We start from the raw sequence: 16,778 nt of genomic DNA, 5'->3' as shown, positions 1-16,778 counted from the left end.
TCTTACTCAGAAGCTGGTAGAGCCCACGAATCACAAAAGACCATTTTTTAACACTTTTACAATTGATTCATTTCTCTTTCCTGGGGTGTTGTCCATGAATCGTCAGGTTTGGTTACGCAGAAAAATTTCTGCCATGCAGAAATACTTGGCTTGATGTGGGGCTGGGTTACTCTGAGACTGGAAGCAGTGAAGGTCAGCCAGCTGACACAGAATTAGTTAGCTGGGCAGGATGCTGAATTAATAGTTCCATACTGCTTCCGCTTCATGCGCCTTCTTGCTTAGGGGAGAGTGTTGTGAGTCAGCCCCCGTGGGCAGCTCAGTCCCACGCAGCCGCCCGCTCACACCCCTGCAGCAGGATGGGGAGGAGAATCGGGAGAGTAAAAGTACAAGAACATGCAGATTGAGGTAAAGGCAGTTTACCAGGTAAACAAAAGCTGTGCGCGCAAACAAAGCGCAAGGAATTCATTCACCGCTTCCCATTGCAGGCAGGCGTTCAGGCACCCCCAGGAAAGCAGGGCTCCATCATGCTAACGGGGACTTGGGAAGATAGACGCCCTAACTCTGAACGCCCCCCTTCCTCCTTCTTCCCCCCCAGCTTTTATTGCTGAGTACAGCGTCATATGGTGTGGGATATCCCTTAGGTCAATTGGGGTCAGTTGTCCCAGCTACGTCCCTTCCCAGTTTCTTGCACAACTCGCTGGTGGGGCAAGGGGGAGAAGCAGAAAAGACCTCGATGCTGTGCAAGCACTGCTCAGCAACAGCTACAACATCCCTGGGCTATCAACACCGGTCGCAGATGCAAAACACAGCGCCATGTCAGCTACTATGAAGAAAAATAAACCTATCCCAGCCAAAACCAGTACAGAGTCAAGCGCTTCCTCATTGTGCCAGAAGACCACTGCTTCAAAGTGTTGAGCATGCACATCCACATCGTTCTAATACTTAAGTCTCTCCCAGAAAAAATAGAATTTTGGATAAGAAAGTCCTACTGCAATGATTCTTTACAAAAATACACTCCCTTACATATATATACCCACCCTGTCTCTCCCTTCTATATACAACAGTGAACCAATATTTGAAAGCATCACTGAGAACATGGAAGAGAAGGATAATACTGGTGTTTAAGCTCTAGGAAAGATACTATAAAATAACCCTACAATAATTCCTCCCTTCTGCTCCCTCAGGGTAATTGCTCTGTTGTTCAGCTGAAACAGTAAACTTACATCGAGCTTAAGGATGTTCACGTGTAAAAAAGACGGCTAAATGTAGCTGTGCCAGAATTTTGCTGGCCACAGCACTAGGTTACCTGTCAGCCCTGACTCCCCCCCCAGCACTCTCTCCATAGGTAGCTGAAAAAAAGCAGTATGGAAAGTTCTGCTTCCCAAAAAAGAACCATTCACGTGTAAAGCCTGTATTTTAAACAATTATGGTCAGTGGTTTGGGGGAAAAAAAAAAAAAAAGAGAAAGAATAGCGTAGGAAAAAGGCAGAGAATATAAACAGCCTGATCGGGAGAGAACGAGCTGCATCAGCTTAGCTTGGCAGAAAGCAAATCCAGTAAGTTTCTTCTCTAACAACATCATGGACTTCCCGTATTTTTGCATCACCCCATAGACAAGCAGCACAGGCTGACTGCCTTTCACATTCCGTCTTCTCATTGCTAATAACGGCATCCTTCACTCTGCTGATGATCAGCTCGTCTCTCAGTGCTCCTGAGGAATGAAAGGAGAGGTGGGGAGCGCACGGATAGCGGAGAGAAAGAGGAAGGGAAGAGACCAGAGGGCTAGGCACTGCAGGTCGCATAAAATACAGAGGTATTTCTGTTAAAAGCATCCACGCGGCCAAGTTGAGAGAGTTGTGACCTTAGAATTGTATCGTGAAGGGTGTTGCAACACGGTGCTGAGTGTAAGCGATCGTCCTTAACGCAATTCAACAGCTTGCAGCCTTGTAGAGACAGTGTTCTGGTTAAAAACGGAAGAAAAAAAGACTCTGTAGGATGATTTTCTTCCAAGAAAAAGGCTCTGGATGGAACAGCTATTTCACTGCACTGTGGAAGAGCAGAAATCACTGAGAAGCAGCTAATGGAGAAGACAGCTACTGGGTAAGACAACCACCTTTCCTAGTCTCATGGACTCTGGTGAGGGCTCCCAAACCAGTAGACCTGAGTAAAAACCATCGATCACCACCCTCTGAGCACAGCCTGTGAGCCAGTTTCCTACCCATCTCGCAGACCACCCATCTGGTCTGTGCCTTGCCAGCGTGTCCAGGAGAAGGCTGCGGGAGTGTTGAACACTTTGCTGACCTCCAGGCAAACAACATTCACTGCTCTCCCCGTGTCGATGGGAAATGTTACTTTGTCGTAGGTGGTGGTCAGGTTAGTGTGACATGATTTACCTTTGGCAAATCCCTGGGTTTTTCCCGATCACCTGCTTCATTTGGATACAACAGAGCCTAGGTTAAGAGAGTGGCAGATATTGTAAATACGGATGTGACTAGCAAACACTGAGTAGACCAGATGATGACTCACCCTCTGGTAACAGAAGGGTTCCAACACGGTTTTGTACATCGAACTGTAAATGACAATCTTTCCTGTCATCTCAAAACAGAGACAGACTGCAGAAAAAAAAGCCAAACCCACCAACAAAAAAGCTCATGTTAGAATGGAATAGTCCAGTTGGAAGGGACCTACAACGAACATCTAGTCCAACTGATGACCTGCCCACTTCAGGGCTGACCAAATGTTAAAGCACATTATTAAGGGCATTGTCCAAATGCTTCTTAAACACTGACAGGTTTGGGGCATCGACCACCTCTCTAGGAAGCCTAGTGCAGTGTCTGACCATCCTCTCGGTAAAGAAATGCTTCTCTAATGTCCAGTCTGAGCCTCCCCTGGCGCAGCTTTGAACCGTTCCCAGGCGTCCTGTCCCTGGATCCCAGGGAGAAGAGCTCAGCACCTCCTTCTCCATGTCCCCTCCTCAGGCAGCTGTAGAGAGCAATGAGGTCACCCCTCAGCCTCCTTTTCTCCAAACTAGACAAACCCAGAGTCCTCACAGGACTTGCCTGCCAGCCCTGCCACCAGCTTGGTAGCCCTCCTCTGCACACAGTCAAGGACCTTCACATCCTTCTTAAACGGTGGGGCCCAGAACTGCACACACTACTCGAGGTGAGGCCGCACCAGCGCTGAATTCAGCGGGACAATCCCTTCTCTTGCCCGGCCGGTGATGCTGTGTTTGATGCACCCAGGATGCGGTTTGCCCTCTCGGCTGCCAGGGCACGCTGCTGGCTCCTATTGCGCCTGCTGCCGACCAGCACCCCCAGGTCCCTTTCTGCAGGGCTGCTCTCCAGCCACTCCTTTCCCAATCTATCCTCGTGCCCGATGTTACCCCGTCCTAGGTGCAGAATCCGGCATTTTGACTTTAGTTAAATTTCATCCCATTAATCATTGTCCAATGCTCAATCTCTCCAGATCCCTCTGCAAGGCCTCTTGTCCCTCGAGAGAGTCAACAGCAGCTCCTGGCTTAGTATCATCAGCAAACTTGTAACGGTGCATTCAACTCCTGCCTCCAGATTGTTAATAAAAATATTAAACAGACCTGGTACTAGGCTGAGCCCTGAGCAACACCGCTGGTGACCAGTCGCCAGCCAGATGTAGCCCCGTTCAACTACAACCCTTTGGGCCCTGCCCTTCAGCCAGTTCTTCACCCAGCGCACCGTGAACCCGCTCATCTCACAGTTGGACTTGTCCAGAAGGATGCTGTGAGGGACAGTATCAAAAGCCTGACTAAAAATCTTTACTAAAAAAAAATACTCAAACTGAGGAAAGAGAGACAGTGCCTGGGATTTGTGGAGGATCAAGCAAGATCCCGAGTCAAAAGGATCGTTCCATAATAATCAGTGATTCCTAAGAGGTATAAAAGACATGTCCAAACACCCCTTATCCTCCCACAAGTGTCCCTGGCCGGACCACATGGACATGCACCACAGGTGACACATGTGAGAGGGCATGCAAAAGTGATGAGAGAATGAACATGAGTAAAATCAGCGTACTTTAAAAGTAAGATCACCCTCCTCTTCTGTTAGGTCTTGCGCCGACTTCTGATACTTTCCTACACCGCCATCTTTTTTCTCTCGCCCTCCTGCTTGAGTAAGCCTATTTTTTTAATGCATTTTTTGCAATCAGGGAACCTCCTGAATGCCAGAAAGGCTGATTTGATTTTCCTCCTCTTTTATTTTCCTGACTATTGCCAGATCTTCCAAGCTGCTTTGGGGTAATAGCTGCCTGAACCATTCTGTGGCCTCACCAACTCGAGCAGGGCACTGGATGCAGGTACCAGTCTGCCCACTGGCTGGAGAGCCTCAGAACCACCTCTGCCAGGGTAAGGGGGCACCTGGGGAAAATAAATCAGTACTGGTATGCGCAGAAATCTCTTTGGCGTTAAGGCACCGCATGCACAGTGCAGAGAAAACTGTGGGCGATTTTAAAATCGCTGTCCTTATCTCCACCCAGCCTAATCTAGTTTGCTGGTTGGGAGGGATACAGATTTTAGGTATCTCTGTAAATCATTAGGATAGTGGCTCTTGCCCTCTGTGAGAGCAAATCAGTACTTGCTGTCAAAGACAGACTGGAAGACAAGGAAGCAGGAAATAATGGCATGCCTAAAGCCTGACCTTGCCAGACAGATGTACTGGGATCTCCTCCCTCAGCCTGGCTGCTGGAATTTCCCCTCCAGCTGATACCACCCAGAAGCCAGCTCTCTGGACACCCTCCTTCTCTGGCCGGTCCTTCCAGGACTGCAAACCTGTATCTGCGTGTACATGGGACAACACTGATGCCTATGGGGGACAGCCTGCAGGTGGCATCTCTGAAGAGGCCATAACCTGATGCTGTTGGGGGCTTTTGGATAAGCGTATTAGATCAAAACAAGCAAGGAAGAGCAACGTTTTCACTTGGAGATGGTGGTATAGCATCCACAGGTTCTTCTCCTGTGCCTCTGATGCTTCACTTGCACGCCCCAAGTGAGAAAATGCCTCCTCTGGCTGGTGTCACTTCGCTAATATATCAGAGTAAACTAAGGGGAAAGCGAGCTGGAATACCCACACACAGTATCTGCGTGCTTGGTTTCAGTGTTCAGATTAAATAGGAAACCCACACAGTCAAAACCAGTAATGTGCTCTTCTTCAAAAAGAGCAGGCATCCCTGAAAAGAGGAACCACGTTCCTTTACTCGTTCCATCACACTAAGCAAATAAAACAAGGAGCATTCCACGTGCTTGTTTGATCCATCAGTTTGTTTATGGCTAAAGTGCAGTTACCGAGCTAGAGATGCCACCCTCACGTGATGGTATCCGCTCGCTTCTCAGTGCATGTTGCTCTCAGGAACTGGGGGGCAGAGTCTTGTACGGATTGAGGATCCCTTTGGGGTCTAACATGGCTTTGAAACGCTGCATTAGAAAGACTGCCTCGTTGGGTTTGCTGTACTGAATGAACTGCTTTTTCTTGAAGCCCAGTCCGTGCTCTGCACTGATACTGCCACTGTATCTTGCAGTCCACTCATACACGAATGGCTCGATGGCATCCAGCAGGGAATGGCTATAGGACTCCGCCGTGATGTTCAAGTGCAAGTTTCCGTCTCCTGGAAGAAAACATTGCAAAAGTGGGTCTGTAAGAAAAACTCAGTGGCCCTGCAATGGAGACTCATTACTGTCTCCTCCTTGTACTCAAACAACGATGCCTTTGTTAGACTCCAAACTATGCAAAAGACAAGTTCACGATCCTTCTACAAACATCAGGCCTCTCCATGTACAAATAATTCAAATAGGATCTTCGTTTTTCCATGCTATCAGAAAACTTCCTCAAATACTGTACTGAGTTAAGCTACTTCCAAATTCCCACTCTTGTGATTTTAAAATAAACAACTGTGCTGCATTAATTATTGTCCCACTACCGAGACAGCATGCCAAAGACTTCCCCAATGGTATTTCATAATGATCACTAGATTTTAATATGCCCCTTCGTCACTTGCTTCCTCCCTATTATGCTTATCCGATGTTCTAAATGCACTTTGGCACTGTGTCAACAGAAACAAAGCAAGCAAAACATTTTCTCCTTTTGCCACTTGCCCGTGATGATATTTGATTAAGAACATAGTTGCTGTGTATTCAGAAGATGAAACACACAAAGATAAACACAACTTAGTCATTCTCACTCTGGAACCTCTTCCTGCATCCCAGGAAACCTTCACAGTACACAGCTTAAGCCTCAACACCAAGAGCTACCAGAGGCAGCCTTTGTTATGCAGACCTGTCTTTCCATTTCTTTCAAATAATCTCAAATCAAGTGTGCTGAAGAGTGGTTTTTTGGTTTTGGTTGGTTTTTTTTTTAAACAGAACAGCTCTGCCAAGCTACCAATTTACCTGTATGTAAAATTAAATTGGTTTCAAAGCATTCTGATAAATGTACTGGTCTTTCTGTGCATTACTTTTATCACTCTCTTTTGGAGGGTTAATGGCTCAGACATAATTGATTTCCAATACAACTAATCACTTTGGACAACAAGGTGTTTATCTACCATATGTCTCCAAGTACATTAATCAAACTGATGGTCCAATTAAACAACATACATACTTAAATAGAAAGTACAGAGCAAGAAGATACAAATGACCAGTTCAGTGGCTGGCTGGCTAGCAACCTGCTATTAATACGTGGAATACAGTCTGAAAGCAATGAAATTCAAGCACAAAGATCCTTACGCATCCTCCTCTTCTGACAGCTGTCGGCTATTTAGTCTATGCCTCTCACTAATCTAAAAACAACCCTTAAAACTACTAGGAAGTTGCACAGCAAAACCTGGAGCACAAAAGAGCAATCACCTTCTTTCCCAGCATCTACACTTACCCAAGTGGCCGTAGCCCACCACGTTTTTGGCACTCCGGCCCAGCCGAGCCCTCATGTCAGTCACGAGATCATACAGCTTTCCCACAGGGAGAGAGATGTCATATTTGTAGACACAGCCATCGTGAGTGAGGGCCTCTGTGATCCTCTCCCGCAGGCTCCACAGCATCTGATGAATCAAAGATCAAAGAAATCCAAATAAACCAAGTACCTCTTGGGGTCTAGGCTTTGTGGCACGGAGGGAAAAAGAGCCTTGATTCTTCACATATAACATCGATTTCCCTCGATATCCTCTGCCTCTTGGAAGCTAGTAATAATGCCTTCTTGGCAGCACCGTAAAGTGATACACCAACTCTTCGAGCTTGACAGTACCCCAGACAGAAAGAACACAGCATGGGCATTCTCTCCAAACTGTTTTGGGTTTCCCAAGAAGTGGGGACGTGCCTCCTCCAGCTTAGTGCTGGAAGGGTCGGTTTGGGAACTGCGACTGGAAGAAACATGGGTCAGTGTAAAGGACTCATGTTCACTGAGCAGACACAAATCACTCTCCTCCTCACTGAGACACTATGTGTCTCTCTTGTTCCCTGGGACCACAGTCGCTGGCTCTAACACTGTCACGCTGGCCTACAGGACTTTGCTAACTCCTGGCCTCGCTGACAACTCAGCTTCTGGTTTTGATAGTTTTCAGGCAGTTTGGGTCCTACCCCAGCAACTACTGAAAGATGTAATTCATTATTCTGATCTTTTTAAAAGAGAAAACATCCACTGCAACCCCAAATACTCAGGCCTCCTGGGAAGAGTCAGCAGTGGTAAGTATTCTCTCTTAGTGGTCTTACTCAATATGCCAAACAAGAATCACAGAATCGTTTAGGTTGGAAAAGACCTTTAAGATCATCAAGTCCAACCATAAACCTAACCCTGCTGAGTCCACCACTAAACCATGTCCCTAAGCACCACATCTTGGCCACCTGGGCACACTGCTGGCTCATCTTCAGCCGGCTGTCGACCAACACCCCCAGGTCCTTTTCTGCGGGGCAGCTTTCCAGCCACTCGTCCCCAAGCCTGCAGCGTTGCATGGGGTTGTTGTGACCCAAGTGCAGGACTCGGCACTTGGCCTTGTTGAACCTCATACAATTGGCCTCGGCCCATCGATCCAGCCTGTCCAGATCCCTCTGCAGAGCCTTCCTACCCTTGAGCAGATCAACGCTCCAAGCTACGAGATTACTCGGGGGTGTTTATACCAAACATCAGTCTGACCATTTCCCTACTAGAAATAAAAATCCAAGTAGAGAATCATGTCAAAGAGATTTGCACAAGCGGAAACGATGACTTACCTTTATTTTCTTATCATCCGTTGCCACAGTTCCATCAGTGACGAAACCAGAAGTCATGGCCTGTTCTAGGAAGTTGTTCAATTTTTCTTCATCGTGGGTCGAGTTGGAGCCCGAAGTTTCAATTAAAACATAAAAAGGGCTGCCTGAAAGTGAGGGAGAACAGAATAAGCAGATGCTCTGGGGTAAAAGCACAGGAATTTAGTGCAGGTTCTGAAGCTTTTCCCAAGCTTGGCACATTTCACGAGGTCGCTCTACTGCCCAGACTGGTGCCAGGCGGAAGGGCAGCTCAAGTGGCAGTCTTTTATCTGTAGGGCACTTCACTTACATGCTCTATCCTTTACCTAGCCACCACTTTTCAGAAAACTAGCAGTTTTGTGGGAACTAGTAGAAATAAAAAGTCTTATCTTTAAAGACTTCCTCCACCAAATGTGTTTGGAATTGCATACCGAGTACAAAAATTATGAGGGATGCCCACATGCTTATTGACATATATATATATATCTAAAATCAGGCTAAAAATCCCCAAGCAGTACAATGTCTCTTTCTATAGCACAAATGACACTGGTACCTGTCACTGGGCTGGACAGCTTGAGGTGTCTCTCAACCAATTCCATGCACTTCTCATCCATGAACTCATAGGCAGACAGGATCTCTCCCAGCATGGCTCTGCAGGTTGTAAAAGTTTCCAGAACCTTAGCGAAACTCTGACACCCTTCAGACAGAACACAGAGGGCAATCAGAACCAAATACAGCCCCCCAAAATCCTGTAAAAAGTTTTAAAAAGTCGGTCAGGCTTCAAGTCATCTTTCCCATCTCTAGAAAATGTAAACAGCTACCCTGCGTGGGTTTAGATCAGCAGTTCCGGTAATGGTTTCAGCTGGGGAAGGTTTCAGAGCAGAACAGCAGGAGAATATAGCAATTAGTATTTGCTGCGGCAAGGACCTCTCGAACGCTCTAAGACAGTTCGTACCAAAACGTCTGCCCCGCTCTCAGTTCTCAGCACAGGCAAGAAGGCAACCTGAGAGGAATTTAAGGGCCACTGTCAGAGTCCAGGCAAATTCTGGGGTCCACTGCACATATTCCACAGGTCTGTCAGCACTTGGAGTCTACTCATGCCCTCTTAGGAGTTTAGCTCTCTGCTCTCAAGGCCACATCTGATATGAGCAAGCTGTTTGAGAAGCTCCTGCTGGCCTTGGAGTTTTTTGAGGAAAAAAAACCAGTCTCAGTGAAGGCTCCCCACAAACAACTGTGGTAAAAAGCCTCAGCAGGGACACTCCTTCTGAGGCTCACTCAGAAGCAGCTTTTAAGCAGCTGTGCCTGGCCAGGTACCCCACTGATCCAGACCCTGACTTGCAAACTTGACTTCCCAGCCTTGCCTTGTCACTACGGACTCACTCGGTGATGGGTGGATTGCGTCTGCCTCTGCCTACTGTCACCAGACTTGCCCTGCTCACCTTGCTTGGGTACTGTCAGACCGGGCCCTCGTCAGTGAGGGCACTGCCCTGCCTGCCTCTTCATCCTGCTAAGCTCCTGGCTCCCCTTCCCTTGCAGAGCAACCTGCCCTTGCAGGTATTTTACACATTAACACCACAGATATAAAATACCTGCACAGGTATTTTAACATACGGCACCATACTATTTCTCAGAAACAAGCTGATGCTGGTAGTGATGCTGAAGCGGATCAGCGCTTTCTTCTCTCCATCCCTAGTCCCTTCCCAGCCTCTGAATTCAGGTGTGATATTATTAATATCAGCTCCTACCTAGGAATGCCAGATTCACAGCCTTAGGCTTCTGAGGACACAGTATGGAGACAGCAGTGATAACTCCCAAGGTGCCCTCGGATCCGATGAAAAGCTGCTTCAAATCATAGCCAGTGTTATCTTTGCGCAGAGATGCCAAGCAGTCCAGAGCTGACCCATCAGCCAGCACCTGTGGGAATATGGAGACCCAGTCAAAGCACCTATGTAGGAATCTGCTGTCATAAGGTTGTCTACTACCAAGCTGCCGAAAAGCTGCCACCAGTCTTGAGCAGTGGACACCAGCTGCAGCCTTTCCCTGCAGTCTCGTCACTGTTCGTCCATTCCCAGCTCTTCCTCCCCTCTATACCCTACCTGAGCCTTCCCTCAAACTTTTCTGCTTCTTTTTTTACGGTGCTGTTTGCACACGTTCCAGTGGGACAAGTAATAACAGAAGACAGAGTTCACGCCGCTTTTCTTACCAGTGGTGGACAAGATCAGACGTTCTTAGCAGCCCTAGCTCCCATTATTCAATAGAAACAAGGAACAGTATTTGAAGCAGTGAACACGCTTAACCAGAATGAAGTAAGCCCTCCACCACTTGAGCCTTAAATCAAGGCTGAATGTCTCTAAGACAAGTTATTAAAGGCTGTTTTGATGCTAGAGGGACTAACCCGAGAGACAAAAGCTCTCCTTCCTGGGCCTACGCAATAAAACCAAACCAGGCTTTTGTTACCCACCCAATTTATTTCCTATTAGCTCTCAGCTCCCAAGTCCTGAAATGTTTTAGAACCACTAATCCCTGCCTTTACACACAGAGGCACAGGCCTGTTGGGCACAAGCAGCCAAACAAACCCAAAGTGGTCGGCTCTGCTAAAAGTCGAGTGAGCAGCCGTTAGAAGAGAGTACTGTAGGATGGATTTAGCAGAGTGTACCAGAGACCCACGGCTCCACAGAGGAACCAACCTCATGCAGGTAACTTGGGATCACCAAATCTCTCTCTACCTTCTTTTCACTTCTCTGGATTAGAAAAATCACCTAACATCACTTCTTCTGTCTGTAAGGACAGAGGTGGAAGCTGGAAACTGCGGTAGCAATAACAGATGCTACACACACGAAGACACTTGTTGCCCCTTCTCAAAAAAGCCATACAAGGAAAAGTTAAGAGTGGAAGCCTGGAGAGGAACTTGGCTGCATAATGGATAGCTATGGGCTAGAACAGCAGGGAACAAGGTAAGAAGTAGCGGTTCAAACACAGAAGGGACCTGCCAGGTACTCGCCTTACCACTTCCAGTCCTAGCACTGTCCCTCGGAGAGAGCCGTATCTCAAGAGCCGTAAGCCTCCAGCATTTGTGGCCACGTTACCACCGATGTGACAGCTACCTTTCGCTCCCAGGTCAAGTGGCATGATAAACCCCTGCTCCTCCAAGCACTCGTTGAGTTTCTCTAAGATGCAGCCAGCTTGGCACACAAGGATTCCTGAAACACAAACGTCCTGCTACAAGCTGATGCGAAAGAAGAAGGTGCCTCCTAAAGAGGCGGGATAAGCACAAGCAGATGCAACCACCTCTTCCTCCAAAACTTTCTGGCATTCAATTTAAACACACAAGCAGTCTGTGCATGCTACAGGGCATTGTCCTACCCCTCCTCAAGGCGAGGGTGCTTTGCCATTGCCTTAACATCTGGTCATCCTCAAGTCCGGACTGGTAAAACAGAATGACATTAAGTATATCTCTGCCCGTTGTTCTCATTCGCTCTCTCCAAGAACTGAAATACTCAAACCAGCCCGATTCCTCACTCTGCAAATCCAAGCAACCTGTAAGTTTTCCCCACCCCTCCCTTCCCTCTGCTAGTGTAGATATCAGGTGCCTTCTTCAACACTGTCATTCTGCTCCACCTGGTGGGTTTCTCATCTAGATTTATAAAGAGGTAATAGGATGTCCACATTTCTCTTCTCTCTTTCTTCCTCTTTCTTCCACCAGATGTATTTTTACATCTGCTACTGTTATAACCTAAGCATTACATCAGCAGCAGGAGCCTGGACGAAACAAACCTGTGACACCCCTTATGATGCTGCTGGGCTGAACCTTGCTGATCCTGCAGTTATCATCTCCCAGGAAAGTGGCTGGTTGAGGGCCTGGGACTCGTTTCTGTGCCTCACGTCTCTACGATATTTACCAGACACCTTGTCAAAGCTGATGATCCGGTTCATGAGAACAGTGGAGAGAATGATCTCATCAAAGACAGGAACGCTGCCCCCAACAAGGCCTGTGTTACCTCCCTGTGGGTTCACTGCCAGGTTCCTCTCACTGCAGTACCTGGAAGGAAAAAGGTTTCTGAAGTCTTATGCATTTTAAGGCCATAATCCAGTCTATCAGAAGAGTTTCACCTCCACGTGAAAGTCCACTGTTGCAAGAGTGCTCAATGCCCCTTAAAATTAAGCAGCGTTTAGCCTAAAGATCAAATTGATACAAAGGGACAGTTTCACTGCAAAAGCGAGAAAGCACAACTCCTCACTAAACTCACCCAGCACTAAGCAAAGGAACAAACACTTGGGGTTACCCCCGCGCGTATCGACAGATCTGCCACGCGACATCTGCCTGGATAATGACAGCTCACTCTGTTTATACGTAAACTAGTTATGTAGCAGTCTCTGTTAACAACTTGACTTCCTCAGCGGGCTCTGACAGATCACCTCTGGCAGCGGTTTAAGACATTACTGCTCTCCTCCTCCCCTCAAGAAATTAATGCCCTATAGGCAACGAAGCACGTGCATCTATGCCTCACCTTCCTCACCCGCCAGCCTGCCATATCCCGGCAAAGCACCACCCATCACATCCTCTCCAAACTCACAGAAGTTCTTGCACAACAGACAGCACAAAGCCGCGCTGCACCAGCAGTTACTTCAAAAGCCCTGACTTTACTGTGCTCTGTCTATCTGTTTTAACGGAGCTAGGAGCAGGTTCATGCAGCTTTTAGCTCTTCAGCCAAACAGCGATCCTGCATACCGATGCCCAACTGGAGCCACGCTCACACCAGCGAACCAGGGAAGTGTTCTTACTGATTTAGCGGACAAAACATTAGCTCCTCAAGCTGCTGATTCTGGCCTAACCTTCTTTACTTCTTCAGATGGACCCTCCTGAATCCTTCAACACAACTGCTCCTCTTAAGCACTGGTACAGTGCCTAATTTTGACAATTTAGTAGAGCAGCAAAATCATCAATACTGAATTCCACTTGCTAATCTCTCCCCGCCATTGCTCTCTGGACTAAGCACTCTTAAGACCCTTCTACTCAAAACCATCAACGCTGATTGGAGAAGTCTGCCCCTGCCCGCTTAGCCTTTGCAAGGACATCTGGCCAGGAAAGATGAATTTTATTTTGTAAAACAAATGAAAGTTCAGCCTTTGTTTCTGCCTCATACTGACACGGCACCATCACCCCAGAAAAGCCGAGGGCCAGAGAGAGCACTGGGCCTGGGAAATACAAGGCACAGGTTCAAGTCCCTTTCTGCCTTGAAAAATGTCAGCTCCCTATGTGAAAACATTCCTCATTAGGAACCTGTCGTTTTTTTAGATGAGCGACACTGCCTACCTGCCAGAACATGCACACCCCCAGGCTAGCAACAGCGTGCAGTCTCCCGTCCTGGGAGCAGCTGGAACGAAAGGTACATCAGAAAACAGTGTGCAGCCCAAGGGCAGTGGGGATATAAAGAACAGAAGGGAGAGCCGAAGTCACCAGAGCTCAACCCCAAGACACGCAGTCAAGCAGAAAACAGCTTCAGTCCTTCCAATGGTTGAACAATTCGTGCCTGAACGTCTAGAAGTTCCCCTTCACCTAAGACACCGACTAAACCAGAGTTTGCTTATCACAAAGTCCAGCAGAAAAGGCACACGTTACCTGAGAGCTTGAGACACCTCTGCTGTTGTCTGCGGCTTCAACATCAGCCTGCTACAGCCTGCAATGAAAGCAAGGGACTCTCAAGGCAAGTTGTGGGCTCTACAGAGGTCAGAAAGAAAGAGGTGGTAAAGCATGATGTCTGAAATAATAACACTCCCTGCACTGTGAGGCAGAGTCACTTTAACCACTTTTAAAACAAACATTTTCAATAGCGGGTTTTCCCTTAAAGCGCTGTAAAAGCTTTGTCTGTATACGTAGACTTGGTTGCCAGTGGGGGCAATGGGAAATGTTTTATATTCTCACGAAATCTTCGACAAAAATAACAGAAAACTAACAATACTTGTTTTCTGAGGTTCAGCCAAAACTTCAGGAACTGTTAACTGAACTGATTTGTTTCAGGAAAAAAATCAGTAAGTTAACAGGGCTTCGATTTTTATTTTTTTTTTTTAAGGAAAGCCTGAAAGATTACCAGAAATCAGCTAATTCTCAAAGGAATGTTTTCTATGAGGAAAACTCTCTTTGCCTGGTCTGTAAAGACACGGTCTGCTATAAACAGAGATGAGATTCTCTTTGGCCGACTTTTCATTCTGGTACCTTAACGGAAGCAGAGAGTAGGCTTTACCCAAACTGAAAAATAAACAACCTCACTTACCTCGGACTGATTTAAGCCAGTCCACATTAAATGGTTTCAATTCCTCTGGATTTGTGATGACTCTACCTGGCATTATGCGCTCAAAGAAAGCCACATCACTGTCGGACACACGGGAGAAGGGCAGCCGCTGCACTCCGTAGCGCTCACTAGTTAGCATGACCTCCTGGAAGGCGGTGGAGGCTGTGTGGAGCCCTCTCCTGCCCCGAGGCCTCACCCCGCAGGGCCTGGGCACCAAGATGGTGCGCACCAAGCTGGTGGGCACCAAGCTGGTGGGTGCACCGGGCGGTTTCCTCTGCTGAAGTGTCCCCGGGGCAGAAGGCGCGCTCTGCTGTGCCATGATCCTCCTGTGGAAGCTTGTCAGCCGTCTGAGCCGAGTCCAGTGGCTCCGTACAGAGCAGCGGGAGACCGCAGAGGAAAGCCCCATGATCGCTCTGGAAAGCAGAGGCCTAGCTCATGTGCAAGCTCCCCTCCCTCCTGCCCCGGCTCTGGGGGTTCGTCTCCCAGAGGAAGCAACTCAGGCGCTCTCCCAGTTTGCGGAGGAGCTGGGAAGAGGCCCCCCGACTTGTGACAAGGCGATACCCCGGGGCGGCTGGAGGGGGGATACCCATCGCATAAGGCCTCAGGCAGAAACTCTCCCTTCCCCTGCGACCAACCACCCGCCAAACCCCAGCCGGGACACGGCAGCCTCACGCACCCCTTCGGGGGTGGGGTGGGGGGGTAAACCCACCCCGCCCGCCCACGTTTCTGGGCCTGTCAGCTTCAGGCCTGCCCTGGTGCAGGCAGCAATGGCGGTCGGACCGCTGCCGCCGGGCCCGGGCCCGCTGAGGCGGTCAGGCCGCAGGGGTGACTCTGCCAATGCGCATGCGCTCAGCGCGGGCGGGCGGCAGCGCCACCTGGCGGCAGGAGGCCCGCGCAGCGCCCACCTTCCCCGCGGGACCGCGGAGCCGCCTGGGTCCCAGCGCCCGCCCGCCCGCCCCACCGCGTCCTTGCGGGGCCGCCTCCCGCCCCACACTGCCCCACGCGGGGCACGGCCACGGCTTCCCGCGCAGCACAGCCTCGCCCGCACCCTGCCCACCGCGGTCCCCGCACCGCTCACCCCCACGGTGCCGCCGCACCCCCCCCCCAGCACTCCCACGCCACCGCAACACACTCTGATAGGTCTTTGTTCCCAAAAATACTTTATTTATAACAATATATCCGTTATCTAGAACATGATCCAAAAATACAGATATACATTTTTATTTTACATTCCTTTTTTTTTTAATAAAAAGATTTATATTCTCTTCCATTTACAAAGGGAACATAGATCTAATTCCTTTAAAAAACCAGAACGACGGGGTTAAGGTCGTTTCGCCTCCAGTTTGGACGAGCTGCAATAAAGCTGAGCCCCGCAGGGTACCTGGGTGACGCGACAATCTTCAGTGGAACGTTCCTTTACGTGTATCACAGCCTTGTTCACCCTTCTCCGTGAAAAGCGTATTTAACACCGTACATTCGACATTCAGGAGAAAGATTTAAACCCTTTAGTAGGCAAAAATGAAGGCTACGGGTATTTCTGTATATAAGGAGTTTTAAAAAAATCTCTAAGTCAGGTGTACGTGGCCAAGAGATGCTCTCGAGCCCGGCAGAGCCCCCACGCTGGTGTGTTCCAAGTGGGACAGTTTATTGCTGATATCAGATGTCAGAGGTTCTGACGCATTAGAGATGTTATGTCATGAAGAGGAGGAGTATGTTGCGCCTCACGCTGTTCACCATTCCTAGCGAACTACCTTTCCTTTTGAGGGCTGATGCAAACTTCTGGAGCTTATTTTCCTTTTTGCTTCGCTGGTTAAAAGCAGAAAACGTCTGTTCTTCCCAGCCCCAGAATGTGCTCGCTAACGAAACGGCTTGTGCTGTGCTGCCCGGCCGTCGTTTCGGAGCCGAGGGCCGTCAGCTTCGCGCTCACGCAGCCGTAGCTGCGCGCTTCCGTAAGGGCGTGTTTCGAGCAAGACCTCCAGAGAGGTGCAGTGGAATTTTGAGATTGTTTCAAATCAAATGCTTAATCTATGGTGATATCACTACTAATAAAGCCTTAGCGGGGAAAAAAAAAAAAGAAAAATAAAGAGTCGTATACAATAGCATTGGATGGAAGGGGAAAATAAAACCTGAAACGGCATCAACGCTAGTCTTCAGGACGCAGTAACGCTCCTACACGAATCCAGTGTAGCAGGTCGATGAGGTACAGGTCTCACTCACTGGTTACTGAATTACAGGCTGGCTCATGAGGTA

The 16,778-nt window shown here is 48.5% G+C and overlaps 1 protein-coding gene across 3 annotated transcripts; it reads right to left on the bottom strand.

Annotated features, from left to right (window-relative positions):
• Positions 1-5,223: 5,223 nt before the first annotated feature.
• Positions 5,224-15,274, bottom strand: D2HGDH (D-2-hydroxyglutarate dehydrogenase). Of its 3 annotated transcripts, XM_059822635.1 has the most exons (10): positions 15,205-15,274; positions 14,511-14,941; positions 13,859-13,916; positions 12,138-12,277; positions 11,245-11,438; positions 9,984-10,152; positions 8,792-8,935; positions 8,224-8,366; positions 6,893-7,058; positions 5,224-5,630 (listed from the first exon to the last, which is right to left on the bottom strand). In XM_059822635.1, exons 2-10 carry the CDS (start codon positions 14,932-14,934, stop codon positions 5,371-5,373), a joined length of 1,698 nt encoding a protein of 565 aa, XP_059678618.1. In that variant the 5' UTR covers positions 14,935-14,941; positions 15,205-15,274; the 3' UTR covers positions 5,224-5,370. The 3 variants fall into 3 exon arrangements, with proteins under 3 accessions (XP_059678618.1, XP_009814600.2, XP_059678619.1); XM_009816298.2 differs by having other exon boundaries at positions 14,511-15,274; XM_059822636.1 differs by lacking the exons at positions 12,138-12,277; positions 13,859-13,916; positions 14,511-14,941; positions 15,205-15,274 and adding an exon at positions 12,013-12,045.
• Between the last annotated feature and the right edge of the window lie 1,504 nt (positions 15,275-16,778).

The sequence above is a fragment of the Gavia stellata genome, chromosome 11 (genome assembly GCF_030936135.1).
Source record: "Gavia stellata isolate bGavSte3 chromosome 11, bGavSte3.hap2, whole genome shotgun sequence".
NCBI classification, from domain to species: Eukaryota; Metazoa; Chordata; class Aves; order Gaviiformes; family Gaviidae; genus Gavia; species Gavia stellata.
The sequence above is the reverse complement of the archived record's forward strand: the minus strand, read 5'-3'. Positions and strand labels throughout refer to the sequence as shown.

Bases quoted from the DNA above. Each gene is read 5' to 3' on its own strand.
- D2HGDH (XM_009816298.2), bottom strand. From the start codon at position 14,934: ATGGGGCTTTCCTCTGCGGTCTCCCGCTGCTCTGTACGGAGCCACTGG. The intron at 8,367-8,791 runs GTACCAGTGTCA...CCTCACTTTCAG, and splicing joins GCTGTCCAGCCCAGTGACAG to GCAGCCCTTTTTATGTTTTA. The intron at 5,631-6,892 runs GTAAGTGTAGAT...GTTTTCTTCCAG, and splicing joins GGTGGGCTACGGCCACTTGG to GAGACGGAAACTTGCACTTG.